This window comes from Coloeus monedula (genome assembly GCF_965178545.1).
Source record: "Coloeus monedula genome assembly, chromosome: 4".
Classification (NCBI taxonomy): Eukaryota; Metazoa; Chordata; class Aves; order Passeriformes; family Corvidae; genus Coloeus; species Coloeus monedula.
In genome coordinates, this window is record NC_138784.1 from 52,606,637 (window position 1) to 52,630,430 (window position 23,794).

The following is a 23,794-nucleotide window of genomic DNA, read 5'->3' on the forward strand; positions in this document are numbered from 1 at the left end:
GCACTAATTTCACAGGGTTGTTATGATGATCTCTTGATAACTCTGATGCATTTCAGATGGTCTGATTAACTAAAGACAACAATAACAGCAATAATTAGGGACTATCTAAGGATAATGTTCTACAAGGAGCACAGGCATTTTTTTTTATTTTCCTCATTGAAAAACAAGAGGAGCTTTAGACTTTACTCTTGCTTATACATATCCCAATACCAAGCTGTTTGCTGGTGCAAAAGAAGGTTCCACCCAGCAGTAAAAACAGACAGATGTGCTGGTGGTTGAGGAACATTCGTAGGTAGCACCACGGAAATTACCCTAAATTATCACTACCAAGACTGCTGTAATCAAAAGCAACCCAAACTCCTATTTAGTCTTGCCCATCAGTGAAGTTCTCAACCACACCTATGTTGAGTTTGAAGTCTCAGTCTTCAAATAAGATTTTAGGACCTTTGGAGGCCATAAGATCTATTTCACACAGTGTTTAATCAATCTTGAAATTTCTGTGTAACAGGCACAGAACAAGGGAAAAGGCAGGAAAGACACAAGGCAACAATGTTCTTCCATCTTTAGGACTGCCTGAAAAGGGGAGACGACCACATGTATGCTGGAAGAAGCCTGCATCATGGAAGACTATAGGAGGGAGCAAACATGTACAGGTGCATATTTCAGTAGTCCTGCTTCCAGACCACCTTGTTAGAACCATTAATTTAAAATTAGGAAAAGATTTACAATTACAATGTGTCTGTCCATGAAAGAACATTACAAAGAGATTGTTATGGATACCTTCAATATCCTCGACATCTTCTAAATCAAATTCCTGCAATAGATCTGCAAAACATAAAACAGATGCCTTATTAAATACTCCTAAGAGATTATGAAGCTAAACCTAGAACCACTTAAGGCAAATATTACCTGATTTCTGCTGCCTGTTTTTAGGAGACATTTCGCTCATTTCCAAAGCAGATATGGGAGTCTTCAGCTATGAAAGACAATTCAATGATAAAACACCAAATTCAAAGTAACTACATACTATTTAATGAGCAGAATAAGTAGTCAGTCTGACACAAACAAATACTTACCCATGAATTGTTGGGTTTCTCCAAAAAGCCTGGAAGTGAAAAATGTTTTGGGAAATGTTATTTTATTTAATTGCGGGTACCTTTTACTCCATTCGACATCAGGAGTTTCTACAACTGTTAGTCACAAGCATTATTTCACCAGGAGTACAATACTGAACGTTCCATTTACCTCATCATGCAGCATGTGTCTTAGTATACAAGAAAAGAACAATGCATAATTCCCACCATGCACCTTGGATTTAAAAAATAATTATCACAGAACTAGGACAACTTAGGTGAAGCAATAAGGTCATGCTTGTTAACAGAGCAAGATTAAAATGTTTAGTCCTTTTGAGGAGCTGAATCCTGCTTTCTAAAAGGATTATTTCAAAAGCCAAAGCTGGTCTACTGTAATGAATGATCATAAAAGAGCATTATGACTGTGATTATTCTACAAGTGCTTCATATTGAGGAGCATTTTCCTTTCCATTGATGGGGCTATGAAAGCACGGGTGCAGACACAGAAGCCTCATATACGTCTAACAAGGTGAAATCAAGGCAGTATTCATCAGATTGTTGTGGTTTAGCTTGCAGGGGAACAATAGAAACAAATGTTGTTTGGTTTTAATCTACATTTATAGCGTAGTTCCAAATTTTTTTTTTGTCCAACATTAAATCATTTCCAAACCCACACAATCTGCTGTCCCACCTATATTTCTCAAATCTTCTGCTTTAGTCATCTTACAGTTTGAGTCCTCTCACTAAATAAGTATATGAAAGAATACTTAGAAATATTAAGAATGGCTCCATGGCAAAAATTCTATATTCAAATAAAATTTGTTATATTTTATACTAAAAAAGAACCCAAACTAACATTAAAAAACGAACAATATTCAATTTCACTAAACCTGATAGACCAGCAGCATGGAAAGAGCTTAGAAAGATTACCATAAACCACCTTTTACCCTTTTTTCACACTAATGCTAAACCTGTCTTACTGGAATTCTTATCTAAGCAGAATTCCATGACAAATAGTTAACAACTACATTTGAAGCTCCTGGAAACTTGTAAAGTTTTGCTCAAGATGCTCAAGAGACATTGTCACAAACCACAGGCAGAAATTCTCGGCAAAAATCCCGGTACTTGCAGTCCTATTTTAGCTCCTAGGCAAAGCACAGAATAAAGCTATCAAAATGCTATCAAGGGTTAAGCTAGGGGGGACAAAAATGCTAAGCCAGATCATAGCTGTCTTCTGCTGCATTATCATCCAAAAATGTCAAATGTTGAGAGAGGTCAGTCCTAAAACACAGTCATCGCTATGAAACAAGAACCTGAATCAAAAAAAGCCTACGTACTCGTCTGAAGAGCACACATAATGAATGCAAAGAACTTCCTTTACAAACTGGCCAGCAAGTGCTGTGATTACTGGTGTTAATTAACGAACAGTAAGCTGGTATGGTTTGCACTCACACCATGACAGCATTTCTAAGACAGACACTGATAAAAGTTTACTTTAGCCTATAAATGCTTACAGACAAACATTAGCCCACCAGGAAGTTACCATTGTCACTTTCCCCTGAAACAATCTGGGAGCATGCTCCATGTCTCTCTGCAGCTGGGAGCAGCACAACACATGATATTTTTCTTGGACTTTCAGAATCTGCCTGCGTAACCTAAAACACATGAATGAGAATTGGTACAAATGCATTTTCAACTCATTTCTATACAATAAGCTCCTGCTAAACCAATTCACGTAGCATGGTACCAAATATATTAGGGATACAAAAAACATTTTTTAAGGCCCTTGGCAAGAATGCATCAAGACATAGTATACTGGAAAATCACAGGAGTTGTGTTTGTTTTCAGACCTTGGGCAAGAACTTCACACCAGTATTCTGCCACGCTGACAAACCTTGACAAACTGGACAATTACATACAAGAATTAACATGGTAACTCAAGATACAGGTTGTGAACCAACAGCTGCAGGTCTGCAGTGGTCCAACATTTGTACTGAACTTGTATCTGGCATTCAAGTTGGTACTGATATTCCCTAGGCATATGTCCTGCAGTGACGAATGAACACAGTGCTGCTCACAATTGCAAGAGCCATTTGGGTTGAACGAAGATTAGCAAGGCAGAGCTTAAAACCTCCTTAAAATTAACAACATTTGTACTTTTAAGAAGGGGATTGGATGAGCTCTTTTTCTCTCACAAGAACCAGAGGGACTTCGCTACAGACCCTGCTCATTGCCACAGACAGAAAGAATGAAAAAGGCAAACAAGGCCAGCATGTGCAGTGTCTCTGTTGAAGAAGACTTTGAAGAGGGCCAGAGTACAGCTACAAAAGGTAGAGAGGGTCTGTTCAGAAGCAGCTAGCCATCTCGGTTGTAGACCCCAAGAGCAATGGCCCACCAGGTCAGTAGACTAGGGCTGTATGGTGAAAAAGCAACAATCCTGCCAGCCTGTGAAAAGGTCAGAATATTTTAAGCAGCAAGGAACTTCACTGTTTCAGTACTACACTAGAAACCAAACTCAAAGGCCAGTTGCTGAGACCCAAGCCATTAGCTCAAGCTAACTTCATCCCAATCCTAACTGAGCAGCTGGTCTAGAGCACAAGTACTTCAAGGGCCCCCAGTTACAAACACATGGCAAAAGCAGGAAAAGAGGAAATAAGCCTTATCAACAGGAGGGTCCAAATCAGCTCCCAAGTGATTCTGGATCTTACTCCTACACCCTGCAGTGGAAACCCTTGAGTCCTTCACAAAAAGTACCTCGGAATCCCAGGGAGATTCAGCATCTTCCTCTTGCTCTGCTCCCACTGTTGGAAGGGCACCTACAAAAAAGGTAAGAAGTGAGATGCTTGAGTGTTTCTAGCTCACTCTGCTTTCTCCTCATCAGTCAGGTCCTGCATCCAAAGATGCAGGTTCTATTGATGAGGACAAACTAAGAAGCAAGTTTCATTCAAGGGTTTCTTCCCACCCAGACACATCATGTCCATTTCCAGCTCCTTTCCATCAGAAGATGGCTATGCACAACAGCTGACAAAGCCACAGACAATATCCAACACGCTTGGGTAACATTCAGGAAGATACTCCAATATCCTGCAGTTCTGTTGTATACAGAGCTAAGGTCTCTCCAGCCTACAGCTCCAAAATAGGCATTTACTATCACTTTTCACTGTACAGGGGGTACCATAGAAACACCATCCAAAACTTCCTCACACTAACGTCCAAAAAGTCACCAAGAAACAATGCTCCTTTTGTTGTGCTACTAGGAAAGATCTTCCCTGACAAAGCTGTTACCCTGCCCCTTCCCAGAAGCTAGACACCTAAACATTGCCATTTAAAAATTGAGGCTCACACCTCAAACACTTAACCCAAACACACAAAAGCTATTTCTGTCTTGGGGGGGTTAAAATTCAAACCTCTTCTCTACCAGATGATTTTAAGGTTCAGTCTCAGGAGGTTCCTAGCCTAGCCAGATTATGCTATCGTATTTCTGATGCCATGATGATTTTTTGCCTTTTCTTTTATACCCATTATACCTTTTTACAACTTCTGTATTCTTAGTGCTTTTGCCTACATTCTTGGACTTGTTTGTTCAGCTAGGAGACAAAACATTTGAGAAGCTTCGTAGGTAGGGGTTAGTGTGCCCCAGACCCCAAGGTCCTCTCCAGAACACATTTTGTACTCAGACAGAATCATCATGGGGAAGGTTCCTTGGGGAGGGAGGCTCATTCCAGCCTCTAATTGGGGAATTTTTGATAATATGCTAATTAGTAAGACCTATAATGTTATATCAGATCTTTTAGAGGTGTGCATTTCGGTGCATTCCACCTGGAGGTAGTGCACCTAAGGATCCTTAAAATAAATACCAAGGTAAAATCCCTTTTTCCCCTCTAACCATGTTTAACCCTTGATTTTAAGACCAGGAAAAGGCATCATTTCTATTTTAAGCTACTGCATTAGGAAAAACTGATTCAGGATTCAATTGTGGCGATGCATAAAGACGGGGGAAGGAGCTGGACACCAGTGAGGACACCCACCTCAGAAGAGGCAACTGCCAATTCCAACCTGAACTCTTGACTACTTACACTATGCCAAATGCATACTTATGGCAAAACACAGACAGATGAGCAGGTATAGGTACAACACTAGAATACAGCAGGTTCTGCCAGGCAGGCCTCCTGTGTAGCATCTGAGCAGCTGCTACACATGCTCTGGTAGCATCTACTGCAACAAACTACTCTCTGGAGACAGACAATGGAAATGGTGCTTTCTCTTCCTACTGTCAGACCTCAAGTAAGTACCAAAGTGTCCTACTCTGATTAGGCTGGTCATGTTTTCAAGCACACACATGTGGTGCTTGGGAGACCTTCTACATTTTGAAGCTGGACAAGGTGAGGCACTGGAACAACTTTCTCTCAGCTTGACTCAAATCCTTCCCTGGCTCCAGCCAAGAGCAATCATAGCCTTTCAACATGACAGTACTCATCGCAGAAGAGAATACTACTGTCACTGAAGGCCCTCTAGTCCCTCCTTCTCTTTTTCATCTGCTCATTTTGTTCGGATCACTTCAGGGAGAACATAGCAACAAATCAAGAACGGCACTCGCTTCATTTCACATTACTTGGTATACAATGCTGCAATTTCAGTTCTTTAAGAATGAATGAAAAGCAACACAACCTGCTTTCCTTCTCTGCCAGTGCCCATTAGGACTCACAGGCAAGAGAAAATTTTGCTATCACAGGAGTCAATCACCATTTCAGTTAATTTTCTATGCATTAATATTTGTAGAGGAAGAATCTGGATCAGGATTTACTAAGTCATTTCTCTCACCAGAGTTGTCTTTTGCAGCTTTGTGGACTTCATGACTATCATTACAAACAGAATTTTTCACATCCTCAACTACTGTAGTTTGTAGCTTTTTGCCAGAGCCTTCCTTCTCCTCTTCTTTGTGTTCAGATGATTCTTCCTAAAAGAGATCAACCAAAACAGCTGAAAAGAACAGTAACAAGCATCATCTTTGCTGTTCCTCCATAAGCAATTCCTCATCTCAGTCTAACCCTAGCTTCATTTAAGTTACAACATTCCAGACCATATTCTTTTTTTTCCCTCTACTTTGCTCCAAGGAAAATCATTAGCTTCCTGTTCTCAATCTTATGCAAATTTCTTTTTGTTTCCTCACTTTCAGCTATCGCACCATGATTTTTCCTAAATAGTAGTAAAACTTCACAGATTAGAAGTGCAACATAGAATTGAGAAAAATCTAACCGATTCCAGAAAGAGTCTACTGCCTATTCTTTTTCCATATTATATTACCATATTATAGCAAAGAAACTCTTTTGACTCTGAGTAAGACACTGTATAACATCAGAAATGGATGATCAAAAGATGGATGTATGTGAAAAATAAGTATTAAGAGAAATCCAGTTTGCCACGTGTTTCTTACCTATCTGACCCTTAGAAAATACCCTTGTGATTGAATCATCCCTATATACTTACTTTGGTGCTTGAATGAAATGTTGCTCTCAAATTTTCTTCTTGCTTATTTAAGTGCAAGTTTTCACTTTCTGGTTTCAGTGGTTTACAGACTTTATCATCTATTCCTTCATATTCCTCTTCTTCAGTATCTTCACCATCCACATGTTCAAGTATGACAAAGGCTGCTCTTTCATTTTCAGGTCCTGGGGTTTTTTCTGCTAACCAACAATTACTGCCACTTTCAAAGCCATCACTAGAGTTTGACTTTTTCTCCCTAAGACTACAACTATCTAAGAGAGGCTGAGGTATCTCTTTTTTCCAGTCTGTCATTTCAGAGTCCGCAAAACAGGAGTCAGCATTTCTGTGAAACTTCTCCTCAATCATGCTTTTCCTATTCCAGCTTTCTTGGGTATCTTGCAGATTATTCAGATTTTGAAAGACAGCTTGTTTTGGTACTGACTTGCAAGATATTTCATTATTCATGATCTTTGGAGACACTGCCATTTTGTTTTCTTGAAGCCTTTCACAAGACCCGGCTATGAAAGACACAGGACTATCAACAGATTCCTCCACCTTTTCATCATGTTCCTTACTTATTTCGTCATCATCACAGACATCTCCAGTTCCCCACTGAGCATCCCCTTCATGCTTAGCTTTACTGAAATACTCTAATTTCTGATTAATTTCCCCTTTAGGTTCTGTTTTCTCCTCTTCCAGTATTTCATTAGACTGAGTTTCTTCATCTTCCAGCTCTTCCTCCTCCTGTTCATCTTCAGTAAAATCTTCTTCATCCTCCTCCTCTTCCTCTTCCTCCTCATAATCTTCATCACCATCTCCATTGTCATTTTCATCCTCTTCCTCCTCCTCCTCCAATTCTTCTTCATCCAGGTTGCTTGCAGCTGAGACATCTTGATTAAACAATTCTTCACTGTCTCCTTTGTTCACATTTGCAGCTGATGGGATTCTTTCTTTGAGACTTTTCTTTGGCGACTTAGGACTTTCAATTCCAGAACCATCACCATCATCTTAAAGCACACAAAAAAAAAAAGGAAAATGCATGTGAACAGAAGGAATTATGTAAACAGTAATAGGCATGTTATCAGATTAATGTACAAGAGAGAAGCCATTTGGGAATGTCTGGAATTGGAGAGAGGTGAGGTTGGGCAGGACGGAAGATGAATTTGATGAAGGAAAAAGGCTTAAGAGAGGATTAATATCTTCATTTTAATGACTTATTTTATTCTGAATTACTAAGTGCCGTGTTTTCAAAATGCTACTTTTCTCATTTACTATCACAAAAATACCCCCCAAACCAACTAAAAAACCTACTTATCAAGTCTACCTTATATATCAGTGTATCATGCAACCTTTTGCAAATAACTTACTGTTTTTCCTGAACTGATGTGAAGCACTCATTAACAGTGTCAGGTTTGGCTTCTGCAGCTTCTGTAAATAAAGATTTATTTAAGATTTTTTTTAACAGCAACAACAACAAATCTTTTGTTCACATCAAGTCTTGAACAGTAAATATAATCAGACTGTCCTTATGATAGTGCTGGCTCCATCCTATACTTCTAACTACACAAACACTCCTCTCATATCCAATTCAGTAAGTATTTCACACTGCGGAGGCATCCTTCTGCAAATTGTTTTCAAAAATGTTTACGTGCATAACCGTTCTAAAATTCTGTTTCTAATATTTGTAATATGTAAATAAAATTCAATTATATTTAAAACTGCATTTTCAGGATGCTTACTTGCAAATGTGCACAAGGTAAGTAACTGTTAAGATCCCCATACTTAATGCAGAAATTAGTCCCTGCAAGTACACTTTAAAAATATCCCTAATCTCAAAATCGTGACAGAAAAATGTAACATTTCTATTTAAATTAGTGCAAGAAAATGAAATCAAGTTAAAACTAAACATGCTTGCATCTCCAGCATTACAGAGTGGGCTGAACTACCACACTCAGGTTCCACATCACTGCCAGTGCAACAGAATTGATCCAGACATCACTCAGAAGTTGATAATTCTACAAGTCATTAGTAAAAACAGTAGGCATGAGAGCTTGTAACTGATAAAAAGAGTACAACCCCGAGCACTCAAAAAAAAAAAAAAAAGAGGAAAAACATGCAGTGTGAGATCACATGCAAGCACTGAATGTCATCTTATACAAGAAAATAGATGATGACCCATCTGAGTAACTCATCTGTTCATTGAGCACTCTTGAGGTACCTGCTGAGGAAAGGAGAACTAGGTGATGAAGGATTTTTGTAGCTCTTGATAAATAAATATCCTTTATCACTTAGGAATCAATCCCCAAATTTACAGGAAACACTAACAATGTTTGAAGAAGAAAAGGATAGGTTGTAATACTAACTTACAAACTTTTAAGGTCTGCAACTATGACTCGTATGAACAAGAAAAAGTAAAACTATGGTTGTCTTGTCACGTACTGCTTGCTTTGCTCCAAATTACAAATCTACTGCATACTCTGTCACAGCTACAGGTCCTTTAGGAAAAACTCACAGCAGAAGGAAGGCGGGCAGGCCAGATATTGCTTTAAAGAGCAAACAATACTGGCTGGAACTGCAGTTTCTTTCAGTTCCAAAGAAAATTTGCCTTCAAACCCCTTATTTTTACAGGACATTTTCCCTGTAAATGCACCATACCTTGGGGGTAAAATCAAGTTCCTCTTCCTCAGAGGTATGCCAACTGTCATCGCTCCCCTCTTTCTCAGAGCTTCTTCAAAAGCAAAGCAAAATGAGTACTGTGTCTCTCATGTCATTCCTCAGGTAAGTGTTAGGTATTTTGAAAGTCTCACCTTATTGAGTCTCCTTGGGAGAAGTCATCTAGTGCTGTTCAAACATTAATCGACATGTTGAAATTAAATTTAGCATGCTAAAAATTAACCATCTAAAAATTAAACATTTAACATGGACAACTCTACAGATCATAACAGCATGATGCTTTGGGTAGTAAATTCAACACATGGCGGCATAAATGACTGCATTTCCAAAACAAAACTGCTTCTTCAAACAACACTGAATTTAAAGAAAAAAAAAAGGAAATAAAAATACCAGAGCTGTATCTCTTTTGGACTCTTATACCTAGAAGTTAAAAAACATAGAAACACATCTAAACTAAAAAAAAAAAAAAAAAAAAGTGTAACATTAATATGTTACGTTAGTGAACAATTAACAAAATTGTGGTGGTTTAGCAAGACATTAAGTAGAAGAACTTCCAAAGCACTCATCTCACACACAAGTACAATCACATGCAGAGATTTATTATTTTATGCAGCATTATGTATAACATTAGGCCATATATTACACTATCCACTGCTCTACCCAGTTACAGATTATTTTGCAAATGTAATGAAAATCAAAAAGCATAATCAAGCTCTAAAGCTCAAGTAGAAGAATCAGCAACAGCTCTGCACACTGCACCAAAAAGGGAATTCAGCGGACAAAAGTGGCAAACCCAGGGCATTCTATAGCACACTCCAAGCTTTCATCAGTGTTACAAACACGATTTGCACATAGGATAAGAGGATAAATCAGGTCAGAAGGAACCTCAGGAAGTCTCTTAGCCTGCCTTCTCAAATTGGGCTCAGTTATGATATCAGGTAAAGCTGTTCAGGGCTTTATCCAGTCTGGTCTTAAACACCTCCAAGGATGGAGACTGTACAACCTCTCTGTTTTACTGTTCCCACATTCAATTAGGAACTATTTTGTTACCATTTGTGCCTTATATCTCTATCTCCTGTCATGTACCACTGGGAAGCACCTGGCTTTGTCTTCTCACATGTACTAGAAGTTGCTGCTAGGTCCCCTGCAAATTCATTTCTTCTCTAGGCTGAAAAAGCCCAGTTTCCTCAATCTGTCTTCAAAGGGCAAATATTCCTGTCCCTGATGAATCCGACGGCTTTCCACTAACTTGCCCACTGTTGAAAGGCCAATCTCTCTTGCACTGGAGGCTCAGATTACACCCAGAACACTGGGGTACAATGGGAACACAATCCAGAGAGTGCCAAGTAGAGGTGGATAATCACTTTGCTCAATCTCTTGCCTATGCTGCTCTTTATATATTAACTCAGGATACTGTTGCCAGGGCACCCTGCTGCCGGCTCATTCCCAGCTCACTCTGCCAAGGCCCATCAGGTTCTCTCAGCAAGGCATCTCTTCCTGCCAGGCAGTGCCAGCACCTTTTCTAACAAGGGGCTGTTCCTTTCTGTGCTCAGACTGCACTTGCCCTGGCTGAATTTTGCAAGACAGGCCTGACAGTTCATTTACACAGCCTGCCAGAGTAAATGCCTCTGAATGACAGCACTGTCCTAAAGTGCATCTACTGATCCTCCCAACTTAGGGCTATTTGCAAACTTGATGGGAGCGCACTTTAGCACATCACTGACCTACTAAAGAAACCTGAACTCTAGGAATCCAGCTTCAAGAGTGCTAGAACCTCTCAACTATCAACAACTACGATGAAACAAAAGGGCTCTTCAATCCCCAAAACAGAAGGGGAAAACAAACACAACTTCCACATAGTAGCTATTTCAGCATTCCTCAAGTTCCTTATAACTAATTCTTGGTAACCAATCCAAGGTCTTTGGCAGAATCATTAAAGGGAAAAGAAAACAAAGGCACATCATGCCTGAAGACATCCCCTCTACTAGCAAGAAACACAAAAGAGCATGGAAATTTTGTCTGTTCTAAAGACAGGATTTATGTGGGAATTTTGATGAGTACATCTCCTGACCCACACTGGGCTTTTAGACAATAAAATATAGTGTTCATGTCATGTAGAGAAAACCTAGAAGCTGAAACCACCAGTGCAAGGACAAGCTATCAGTTAAAATACCAACAGTCTCTAATTGTTACCATTTCCTACTGCAAACACATGCTATTTAAATAATATTAATTAGTTGTACATACCACAGTTTCCTGTTAACTCAATCAGTACCAGCAGTCTAACCTACCTGCTAATGTCCCAAGCAGAATAAAAATCTGTCTCCACCAGTGCGGAGCAGTCAGTTATCACTCTTGACAGGTGACTTCAGTTATATTTTCAATAGTACAGTCGTAAGTAACCAAAAGAGATGAGTAAGTTTTCCGAAATTTTGCTTCCAATGAATATATTAGCTCAGTTGGGTAGAGCATGCTGCTAATAACACCAAGCTTGTGGGTTCAATCCCTATATGGGCCATTCATTCAAAAGCTTGATGATCTTTGTGGGTCCCTTCTAACTCCGAATATTCTGTCATTCTGTGAATAGTAACTTTAAGAATGATCAAGACCAGGTCACATTGTCCTTTAGAAGGCAAGAGCGAAAGTTCATGAGCTAGCTTTCAGAGAGAATTCTGATTACAGTAGAAATGGGATCTAGAAAAGCAGTCTCTGGGGACTGCTTGTTTCTACTTTAATTGAAGCCCATTTCAGAGTAACAGAAGTGCTTGTTTAAAAATAACATTATTTACTATCACCAATGACACAAAGCAAACACTAAATTCAATAATAAAGAACCAATGCAAAACATGCAAACAAACAAAAATCACGCAAAGCTTGCTCTCTAATGTAGTTCATAAAACCAGTACCATCAAAATAGGGACCTCCAGAATAATAAACATCATAGATGTGTTGATATTTGTATTGTACAGCACATTTCATATTTTAAATGCTACTGTATAAAATACCTTTCCTTGATTTTCCTGCTCTTGATGTCTGGTTAGGAGATTGCTGCATTCCTATATCCATTTAGGAAAAGGCATGGAAAGGACAGATGGAACAATGACATCAGAATAAACTGGAATTTCCAGAAACTTGGAAAAACATAAGCAGTACATCAAAACAGCTACAGCAATGGGAGAACACACTGTGACTATCAGCCTATTCTACAGTTAGAAGTGCTGGAAACAACCCAACCACAATCTACTGAACTCTGCTCTCAAGGGACAGTGTCAAACAGTAACTTATTGTACTTGCTCCATGTAAAACATCCATATTTCAATATTCTGAAATACTGAAACTGATTATCAGAAATATACTTTATTGACAACTTTGTATTTCCCTCAACTTGACTACTCCTTGTCTAGCACAGCTGCAAATTAAATTCCTCCCTGGTTGTAGAGTGCCTTACACATACGGCACACAAAATTCCTTATTCTAAGCATCTCAAAAATCCATATGTGCCTAGAACCAAACTTTGGAGATTATCCAGAAGTTTCAAGGAAATCTTGGCTCCCTGTACTCAGACCAGCATGCAACTTTGAGACATTATGTTATTTACACACACTCATCTTAAGTTACAGTACTAGTATGTTTGTTATCCCTAGCTAAAAAAGGAACCCAGCAACTTGTTGCCTTAAACCAGCTCAATCTTAAAAGTTGTGTCAGTTAGTGCCTGATGCAAACATAGGCCACTTCCAGTTTGAAGAGTCCTACTTACATTGATATAACCATGCTGAACCATTCACATACAAAAGCTACGCCACTAGCCAGAACACAGACACAACAAGAGGGCAGCATGTTCCCCCAGGGTTATAGAGCAGGCCACAATTGGACCAAAATGGGTGCATTGACTGGTGTATCATGTATATGTGTTTGTGTGTGTGTACATGCCAGTGTGTTGTGGAACACAAGTTCAAAATATAAATCACTATGAATCCGCTCTACCCATCCCACTTAGTAACAAATCATTCTGTTATTGCAGCTAACTGACACCAAATTTCTTCATGATGTAACATTTGTCTCAGAGCAGAACGGAGTCCGCCTATATTGACTTTACTACATGGAATGAATGTGGCAAAATGACTTGTATCAAAAAAAGATACATATAAATAGTTGAGAAAGGACCTCATGATGGTTTCTCAACCCTTCTACATTTGTCTGTTTTCTTAAGAGATGATACAGGACAGCTTTTACTGACCTTGGGAGATATAAATCACTGAAGCCCTTATTTCTTTTCTAAGAGCTCTATGATGGAAACCCAACAGTTTCCGTAGGGACCCAGGAACACGAAAGGAACAATACATCACACAGTAAATATTCAAATAAACAAAAGCCAACTTCTAAAGTAGACTGAACTGCTCATTAGAGGAGAGTATTTTGAAAAATATTCAGCAAGTGCAAAAGCAGCAAAAGGAACAAGGACAACACTGAAGATCCCAGAAAAACTGTAGAGAAGAGCAACAGAACAAAAATAACTCCAAAATGGGTTTCTCTGTTCTCTTGAAATCATTCCAACTTCTCCTCTAACAGAAGCTCACAGTCTGTTACTGCAGCATATCACAAGGACTCTCACAATCCAGGACCTGTACTTTTTGTGTGCAAGCTAGAGACTGCAGAATTAATGCAGGTAAATATTCTCTATATGCTACTCATCTCTCAGAGACAGTAACAGTGTCCACTGTTTGGGCAAAAGTAACATTCTCCTGATTAAACCATTGTATTGGGTTGACCCTGAGTTGATGGACAGTCTTTAAGACCAATTACGCTTCTCACAATTTACATATTTAAACCGCACAGAAAGGCGGGACTTCTCCTTTTGGTCGGAGCTCGCCTGCTGAGAGGTGGGGGCAGCTCGGAGCCTCCCGGCCCCGCCGGGCCGGGCCGGGGCCACTGCCCCTTTCCCCCTTTCCCCACGCTGTGGCACGGACCCTGGGTGGCTGGGGGGGAACTGCCTCAGAGCCACAGGCAGCTAAACCCAGCCATGGACTGCTCACAGCTAAACCCATCCAGCGTGGCTTCTGGGGACCGGCGGGTCCCTCTCCTCTCCATGCGGAGCCGGCGGAGTCAACGGGAGCCGGCAGAGCCTCCTGTCTGCAGCCAGCACACTTCGTGCTGAACTGAAGAGGACACCACGCAGCCAGCAGCACAAAGGGAGCGAGGCTTTCCCCACCGTAAAGCCCGAACAAAAACACCCTTCAACATGGCGGCGTCAGAGTCAGAGAGAAAGAGAAGTGAGTCCCGTGGGACGGAGCTGGAAATGGCGACGGGAGAAAAGAGGGCGGTGCCACGATTCTGGCGGGCAGCTTAAAAGAAACCTTCTTGCATGCCGTGGTAAGAAACTGTAATACCACAAACTGTTTGTCTCTTTAATCCATTTGAAGAACATGGGGGGATGGAGTATCTTCGTGTGCCTGTGAAGATTGTGAAGAATGCCCGATGCCAGACTTTATAGTAGTAAGAGGCTGTTAGAGACTTGTGGCGAAGAAGAGCCTTTGTGTGCAGGCCAAAAGAACTTATCCTTAAAAAGATGAATAACCCCATGTGATGGCCCATGTTTTGTAGTGTGAAGGAACTGTGAGATTTTTCATGGGAGAGATGTTCTACACACAGCAGATTGTTTCCGGGCGGATCTGCTGTTAGTGGCAGTTTGGGAACCACGTGCAACTGAAGGAAAAACCCTTTTTTCCCTTAAGCATAAGAGAGAGACTTTTCAAGAACTGGAACACTGACTAACATCCCATGTTCTGTTATCCCTTGTGTGAGCTAGGTAAAAGGAGAGAAGTGCTGGCTGGAGGGGGGGGGGGGGATTTGCTTTAATTTTGTTTTGTTATTGTCTCTTTACTTTTAATTCTATTAGTAATAAAACTCTTTCATTGTACTGCAACTGTTTAAGGTTTGTGCCTGCTTTGCTTTTCTCCTAATTCTTATCTCACAGAAGGAAAACAAGTAAGTAATGAATATTTTGAACCAAAACCACTACATTTAATTGGTGTTTCCGCCCGGTTTCGAACTCAACCCGCTACAACCATTTGTACCAAAGCCTTTCAAAAAAAAAAAAAAATCCTGCAATCTATCAAGAAACTTTCAAAATCTCTGACTAGATCAAATCAAGTGTTCCTAAGCCAAAGGAACAAAGTCTGACTCTAAATTAAATTCCTGTATCTAGGAAAAGTCAGTGATGAAAAATATCCCATATTTTGCTCATTTTTCTTGACATATTTAAAAATGGAGTACGGAACTGCACTTAAAGGAATAATGAACTGTATTTGAGCACTGTCTTCTGCCCATTTCCCACATAGTTCCAATGTAAAACCCTTAAAAACTCAGAAAGAATAAAATATCCCACTTGTAGGGCTTGAGATGTAAAGTACAAGACAAATTATTTCATTTATACTCAGGTATTCATTTTCTAAGATTCCTCTAGGACTCTGAGCTCATAAGCATAGAGGATTTCTAAAACTCACTGAAGGAGTTGATTTTATAAAAATAATTACTACCTTGCGATCCAGAAAAGCAATTAAATTGCCTCGTGATCAAAAAATTATTAAAATTACAGAAAGTGGAAGAAAAGCATTATTTTTATTGTAAATCAAACTATGTTTAAGCCAGTACAGCATACACAGACACTGCGATGTTATTGCTAACAAAGTTACTTTTCCAATATAGTATTTGCTAAGTACATCTCTGCAGCACTTACATGACAACTGTTATAACTGATTTTGAGAAGTAAGACATGCAAAAAGGACCTTAGTGCAGATGGAGCTATTAACATTAAAATGAAGACACAAACTCCAGGAAAATCAACAAGACACATACCTTTCTGCTCATTTCTCTGTTGCTTCCCAACTACAGAAAGAGGAACAACTACTCAGGTGGAACTCACTGCTTTTGTAATTGGATTTTCACAATCTGAGTGGCCATCTCTAGGTAAAAGTACACACTTGAAAAATAAAAACACTTTTGCCTAGCTTCTTCCCTATCCCCCTTCTCTCTCAAGGAAAACCCATAGAGATGGGCAGTCTGACAAACAGAAAGTAACAACCCTAAGAAGTGAACACAGAATGCAAATCAAGTGCCTTCACAGCCTGACAAGCAGCACTTACAACTATCATCAAATAACCACATTCACAAAGCTTTTGCTACTCCATCTGATGCCTCCACTAAAACCAACGGTGAACACAGTAAGCGCTAACAACACAAATCCACTAAAGAAAAGCGGCTCCTCTTGAGCTACTCCATGGTTAAGGGTCTTACCTCCTCTGTCCACAGCAGGTGCACCCAGTGTAAAGCCAGCAGCTGCTGCCCAGTGTGGAGTGCCAAGTGCTGTGATGCCTTGTGCACCACCCCCTGTAGAAGGTTCTCCTGTGTTTTCCCAGTCTGCATATTCTGCCAGTTGTTTACTAAGACTGTATAGAGAAAGAGAGGAAATATATTTGATAAAAAATAATCACATACTTGTATACACCATTTAACAGAAGAGTTAACAGCCACTTCTTATCCACCCTACACATATTCATAGTCATATAGATTCATATACTCATATGCACTTACTGCATGACTATTACACACTTCAATATTCACTAGAGTCATGTTCACTCTCTAAATATCAAATTCAAACCTACAAAGTTATTAACTCCTGCTTGGTACCTGTCAAGTTCCACCTCTGGATAACTGTAGGGTACAGACATATTTTAGAGTTTATATTGAGCAAATATGAGCATAGCAGTAAAACCCGAAATCTAACAGAGAACTCTGGGTAAAAATTTTCCTCAACTTTCAAGTTAACACTAGACACTGGAATGATACATAGCAGAAGACAAGAGGAAATGGCCACAAGTTCTGCTAGGGGAGGTTAAATTGGATATTAGGAAAAATTACTTCAGCGAAAGGGTCGTCAGGCATTAGAACAGACTGATCAGTGAAGCTGTTGAGTCACCAGCCCTGGAGGTATTTGGAAGATGTTGTAGATTGGCACTTAGGGACGTGGTTTAGTGGCAGGCTTGGCAGTGTTAGGTTGATTCTTAGTGGCCTTTTCTAATCTGAGTGATTCTATGAAGACATCACTGAGCACACCTTTCATACAAGTGCCAACAGACCATTAAACACACTTGGTGCTGTTTCCACAAATTATCAAAAATCACACTGATAACTGACAACTTACTCTAATGATACAGTTTCAAATTTACCTAGAATATCCATGAATAACAGCATAATCCTCAGCTGTCCATCCATTAGTGTCTTTATGGGAAACATCAGCACCAAACTGAAGAAGAACTTTTATCAGATTAAGCTCTCCACCAGAAGCAGCAGTCATAAGTGGGGTTCTGAAGGATCCAAGAAATATGATATGAAATAGATTGTTTTACACAGTCACTGTAATTATTTTTGTTTCTGTTTGCCCTCAAAAAAGCATTCTCCCCATTACTTTAAAATGAACAAAAGCATTTTTCATTAAGAGAAACAATAAAATGGGAGAGGGTCTCAAAACAATTAAATGTTTAATCTTAAAGCTTCCACACAGACAACACTTACAAACTCTACTACTATGCAGGAGATGGCTTTCAGTTTGAGGGAATGCTGCTGAGCTAGTGGCAGGCTTCCTGCCAGAAAGGCCAAAACAGACAGGAACATTTTGCAATCCTCAATGTGGAAAGCATCGAACGAGACAGCAAGCCACAGAGGCATGGCCATCTTTCACAAATCACACAGAAGAAACTGCTGCTGTGTGGCTCCTTGTTTTGTATCTTTTCAGACCTCATTGCCATGCCTCTCTCCAGCCAACTTTAAGAATATTACAGGGACCGATGTAAAGTTTTGACAGCCCCTCACCTTTCACATTGATCTCGAGCATGCACATCAGCACCTTTTTTAAGGAGAAACTCCATTATATCTTCATGATGTTCGGAGATAGCAAGAATAAGAGGGGTATATCCCTCCTGAAAGGGCAGATAAAGTTAGAAATCAAAGTAAAAAAAAAAAAAACCCTTCAAGAAAAATATGAATGAAACTTTTGGAAAGCACTTCATTAACAAATATAAAAATTTACCTTATTTTGGGCATCAATATTGGCATTATTCTCAAGCAACAGCCCTGCTAAAGTAGTATTACCAGAGAGGACAGCCAGGTGAAGGGCAGTGTTGCCATCAATGTCTGCCAGATTTGGGTCAGCACCGTGTTCTAGCAGAATAGCCACACATTCTTCTTGCTGGCACTGTACTGCCTGGAAACAAAACACAAAAAACTTCCAGCATTTACATTTCACTTTGTTGCAATTCCTCCAGCTTCCCAATACTGGGAATTAAGAGCACCTTCAAAGATTAGCTAACATATGCCCATTCCACACCAATCACAATATGCATGTTTTTACAAAGGTCTACATAAAGAATACTGAAAAATACGTAATTTAGTTCAAAATCAGTAGGCCTCACTTGCAAGAACATACCATAGTCCACGTACCTTCATCAGTGGTGATCTGTTATCATTGTCAAAAAGATTTATCTTACACTTGTTTTCTACTAGATATGTAACTACATCCACATGGCCGTTTGCACAAGCAAGATGCAGAGCTGTCCTAAAAATTAAACAAATTGAATTAGCACAGACAGGGATAATTCCACGCTTTTTTGATAAACAGATATGACCACAAGTTTCACTTTGCAAATTGCAAGCTTAAGAACTCACTCCATTACGAGTACCACTAGCTGCAAACCAAATGCTTGGGACTTGCTAGCAAAAACCCTCCATGGCATCTGCTTAGTAAGGGGATATTTCCTTCACTATAGACCTGAATCTGCAGAGATTCCTGTGCCCAGGTGTTGGGTACTGCCCTCAGTGGGACTACACACATGGCACAGCAACAGAGACCAAAACTAGGGAATCTGAGGACTATGGCAAGTAAACCTCTAAGTTTTTCTTTCATCATTCATGGGAAAAAAGCGTATTGGAGATGTAGGAAATGGGTTTCATCACAAGAATATTGGAGTTTCCCTGCACTTTGAGAATTTCTCCTTTTTCTCTAGCTTTTTTACTACTGAAGCAAAACCAAGAATGTGCTTGCACCAAAGTGCCTCTAATAACATGTAGCAAAACAGAAAGCAGAACACTAATCCTGACTACAGGAAAGTAGTTTTTGACCTTCCTGTAGTGTTCAACTATCATAGTCAAAAAAAGCTTTCTACAGAGGAAGTCCTCTCTGAGGAGGCAATACTGTGTTTCCACATTATATAACCAGCAGAGGAAAAGTGAACTTTTTACTTCAATTTAAAGCCTTGCCAGAAAGAAAAGGGTCCTTCAAACCACAGAACATCTTAGGTCTGATGTCAATTAACCAATCTACTTATACACAAAGAGACAATCATCAAGGAAGTCCTTGCATGTGTTTCCTCCCTTGAAGGTGACGGAATAAGAATTCTGCAGTTCCCCAAGAACCATAGGGAACACCAGCACTAGTTTTGAACCATATCACTGTAGGTAGGTTCTCTGTATTTAGAGAAGCTCAGCTAACCTTCAAAATATTTTAGTACCTTGTTGAGAGGCCAAGGTACAACAGCTCCCTGGCTGGGTGGGAACAGAGAGGGGAAGATACACAAATGTGGCACATGATGCAGGAACTCAACAGTCTATAACGCAGATACTCCTTGTTAGATGGCAGCTGATGGGGCCCCCTCTACAGACTCCAGGATGAGGACAAAAAAACCACAAAAGACTTCAAAGAACTTGTGATGTCTTGCTACAGACAGGGAAGAGACTGAAGCATCAAGGAAGACCTCCTACTTCTGAAGAAGTAACTGACTGAGATTATCTGAAAACTAACCAAGACTGGTTATGAAACAAGTCTAAAAGCTTCTATTAACAAGCACAAGGAAACGTGACAAACCTGAAGTCACTAACTATGGGCTCATCGCTGCCATCCTCAGCCAGTCCTCTCAATCTGCCTAGCAGAAAGGAGTTGGCTCTGCTTGGAGCAAGGCCTGCTGAGCTCCACAGAAGATCCACTTCAGGGAACAGGCTGGCAGAGAACATCAGAGTGTTCAAAGTTGCCTGTCCCCACAAGAGACTGCAAATAACACTGAAGCTGTTCTGCCACCAGCCCTAGGGACCCTGCTCAGACTCTGCTCCTCCTGCTGCTGCTGCACTCACATACACTGATCACCCATGGGGCAGAAGAGACCTGATGATCTCTGAGCAAACAACCCAACCAGGAGGCGTCAGGGAAACAGCAGCTCAACAGCACACGCTTTCAAAGGCAGTTAGCCAACAACCCAGGAGCTACAAGCTAAGCAACATAAAGCTCTACAAGTTCACTCTGACAAGCAGCTGACCGGGTAAATCTCTCTTAGTGATTAGCTTTGACCCAGGATTCATGACTAGCCGGTATCATACCTACATGTGCTTTCAACTCTGTGCCAAGTTTTGTCTACCTTTTCCAGCAGGGCTGATGGCTTCCCTACACCATGTCTGAAAACCCTTCTCTCTCCTGACTGATGCTGTTCCATACACATTTTTTGGAGGTCCTATAGGCTACAGGACCCACTTTATGGAAGGAGCCTGTAGGTGTGAGACTTGCCACATCCCTGGGGTAGTATTTTGGTTTTGGAAATCCCAAGAAGCAGAACTGAGACATTCATATGAACAACACACACATTTCAGCAGTTACTTCATAGATTTCCTATTCTTCACTTCTACTTCCAGTCATGTCTTTCAGTCCCTGAAGGATGTGATGGAGCTCTGAAACACAATTGCATCTGACGGTCATTCAATCCACACATGACACCCACAAGCACTGCGAGGGCACAGGTGGCCCCTGGAACCCTCAAGGCTGGTATAGCATACACGAGCTGCAGCAAGCAGGCAGACTGTCCACAGGACCCCTGTCAGGTAAGCTTTCCAGCACTGAGCACTGTCATGCCAAAAATCACTGCAATGCTCTAGAACTTACACTGCCTTGTGTCTTGTAAAATTTGTTTTGGTGTTTTTTTTTTTTTTTTACACTGTGCTACTTTATTTCCCCAGTTATAACACTGATAATAGCTTGACACACAGAAGGAAACCCTGGCAGAGAAAACAAAGACTTCTAGACAACACTTTAAAATACCAAAATTATCTGAAGTATATACCAGGCCTGCTAAGATCTGATGACTATTTCTGTAAATGCCATTGGGTACCCTGACTTGGGCAAATGGAGCAGGCACAAAATGCAGTCAATTCACCTTAAACTGCATCTCCCATCTCCAGCTGCATAATCAAATACTAACTGCCAACATTCAGGCACCTAACCCCAAATACTAAAGTGATGCGTACTGTGCTCTTCCTTGCTTGTCCTACAAATCTAGGTGGTTTTAGGGCAATAAAACTAGATGAGTTTTATTGCTGCCAGAATTCCATCCTTCTGGACAGCCAGTCTAGGAAGCTGAGCTGCTCTGCTTAGCATCTCTTCAGAATATCACAAAGGATTTCACTCTAAGACTTTTCAGAAAAGGTGATTCCCTTATGCATATGATAGATCACTAGGAACTATGCTGCAGCCCAGGGCTTCTCCTTACGGTAGAACTGTTAAGTGCTTGCTGTGCTTGATTCAAAACCCCACACAACAGCACCTGTCAGAAGAAACAGCTTCACCTGCAAGTCACTGACCAGATCTTCTAGTCCAAGGTACTGATTAACTGTACTAAAGCCTCAGAGCAAAAAACTAACTGCGACCTAAAACCACACTGTGGCTTAGGCTGCCCCATCACACTCACAAAAGGCAACTGTGCATGCAGCATCAATAAACAACATGTTTATTTTGCGTTATAAATCCTTCCTAACTGCAGTGCCCACCTTTCTTTAAGTTGCTCCCAGCTGAGGCAGTGCATCCTTCGGGCTCAACTACTGAACCTGCACGCTGAGCCCTCAGAGGTACATAGAGATAGGTGCGATTACACTCAGACTTCAAACCCTGGCTGGAGAATGGCCATGAGCCTCCTCTTGCAACCCCCGTTTGCCAGGCTAAGACTTCCACTCCTGCCCCTCTGGGCACGGACATACAGCTCCGGGAATGAGGGCACCGAGGAGGCCGGGTCAGAAAAGGTGAGGCGACAGTTGGCCGAATTCAAGGGGTTTTTGGCACCACAAGCCTGCTTCCCACAGCCAGCCGAGGGCTGCTCTCGGCTGAGGCGCCCGCCCTCCCGCTGCTCACAGCGACGCCGCAGGTCCGCTCCTGCGCCGGGGGGCTCCCGGGGGCCGCTACAGCTGCACCTGGGGCTCCCGAGACCGCCTCGCGGCTACCGCCCTTACCGCTCCGCCTTGTCCCGACCGTCGATGCCGTATTTCCTCAGTCCCTGCCGCACCTGGGCCAGGTCGCCGCTGGCGGCCGCGCGGTGTAGCTTGCCCAGGTCCTTCTGCCGAAGCTCGTAGGCACCGGCGGGGCAGGGAAGGGAGGCGCTGCCGGGCGGCGGCTGCCCCTTCTTCTTCCTCGCGAACCCGAAGATCCTCTTCATCCCGCGGCAGGGACACAGGCACGTCTAAGGAGAGCGACGGCGGGAAGCACCTGACGGGCTGTATCGTGCCTCAAGCAGGGACAGGGAAGGGGAGCTCCCAGCAGCGTCCTCGACGCGACGCGGCTGCTGCGGAACGAACCTCGCGCGCGGCGGCAGCCCCGGGGCACAGACAGCGCCAGCCCCGACCCCGCGCACGGCGAGCACCGCGCAGGCGCGGGAGGGCAGCGGCGGACGGGCCCGCGCAGGCGCGGCCGCGGGAGGCGGGGAGTTCTCCGGTGGAAGCCCAGGGCGCTTAGTGCTGTGTGGGTGCTGCTATCAGCCTGGGGTGAATGGGTGACAAGAACAGACAACACGGATTAATACAGGAGGAAAGGGGGTGGAGCGGGACTTCAGACATCATCTAGTTACGTGCCTGACCAGATGCTGAGGAATATGTCTGGTCCAAGTAGCTGGGATCGCAAGCTGCCGATTGAGATGCAGGTTGAGCTTTAGGTGAGAGCTCGAGACAAGAAGCCGTGAGCTGCCAACCTTCGGGATATCAAATGGAGCGAAGACGGGCGACGCTAATCAGGTGAATAGACTCTGAGAGACACAGCAGGAGCCTGGAATTGCCGACTTTTTGGATAACAAAGGAGATGAAGACCGGTGACGCCAGCGAAGTCGTTGGACATGGAGAGTGGGACAGGAGCCGACGACTCGGGCGGAAGAGCGAGACGGGCTTGCGGCGCGACTGTGAGGCTGTAGAAGCCCGGGGTTCTTTATGTAGGTGCCCTCCTCAGAGGCACCAGCTCGAGCTGTTTCTGTGTTACTGCACAGGAATAAATTGCTTTATGGAACGAGGTACCTGAGACTCTGCTATGGAAAACTGGGGTCGAACGGGTTAGGAAACCTGGTCTGACTGTGTGAGAGTGGGGGGTGTGAGACGCCCCTCAGCTCACTGGAGCCGCCCGCCGTGAAGGGGCTGCGCTTCAGCAGTGAAAGCCTTTGGCCCTGGGTGTGTGCCTGTCAGGTTTGTGAATGGTCAGACTGGGAAGTTTCCGTAACACG

The 23,794-nt window shown here is 41.9% G+C and overlaps 1 protein-coding gene across 1 annotated transcript in view; it reads right to left on the reverse strand.

Annotated features, from left to right (window-relative positions):
* ANKRD26 (ankyrin repeat domain containing 26) overlaps nucleotides 1–22,894 on the reverse strand; it is a 53,954-nt gene extending 31,060 nt beyond the window's left edge. Inside the window, exons 1-17 of the mRNA XM_082280399.1 lie at nucleotides 22,545–22,894; nucleotides 18,726–18,840; nucleotides 18,316–18,489; nucleotides 18,099–18,205; nucleotides 17,456–17,593; nucleotides 16,524–16,675; nucleotides 12,236–12,286; nucleotides 9,365–9,398; nucleotides 9,213–9,285; nucleotides 7,925–7,985; nucleotides 6,561–7,564; nucleotides 5,895–6,030; nucleotides 3,828–3,889; nucleotides 2,617–2,728; nucleotides 1,077–1,105; nucleotides 910–976; nucleotides 781–825 (exon numbers count right to left, since the gene is read on the reverse strand). Of these exons, the coding sequence (XP_082136525.1) occupies nucleotides 781–825; nucleotides 910–976; nucleotides 1,077–1,105; nucleotides 2,617–2,728; nucleotides 3,828–3,889; nucleotides 5,895–6,030; nucleotides 6,561–7,564; nucleotides 7,925–7,985; nucleotides 9,213–9,285; nucleotides 9,365–9,398; nucleotides 12,236–12,286; nucleotides 16,524–16,675; nucleotides 17,456–17,593; nucleotides 18,099–18,205; nucleotides 18,316–18,489; nucleotides 18,726–18,840; nucleotides 22,545–22,747 (2,563 nt within the window). The 5' untranslated portion in view covers nucleotides 22,748–22,894. The remainder of the gene's footprint in view (nucleotides 1–780; nucleotides 826–909; nucleotides 977–1,076; nucleotides 1,106–2,616; nucleotides 2,729–3,827; nucleotides 3,890–5,894; nucleotides 6,031–6,560; nucleotides 7,565–7,924; nucleotides 7,986–9,212; nucleotides 9,286–9,364; nucleotides 9,399–12,235; nucleotides 12,287–16,523; nucleotides 16,676–17,455; nucleotides 17,594–18,098; nucleotides 18,206–18,315; nucleotides 18,490–18,725; nucleotides 18,841–22,544) is intronic.
* Between the last annotated feature and the right edge of the window lie 900 nt (nucleotides 22,895–23,794).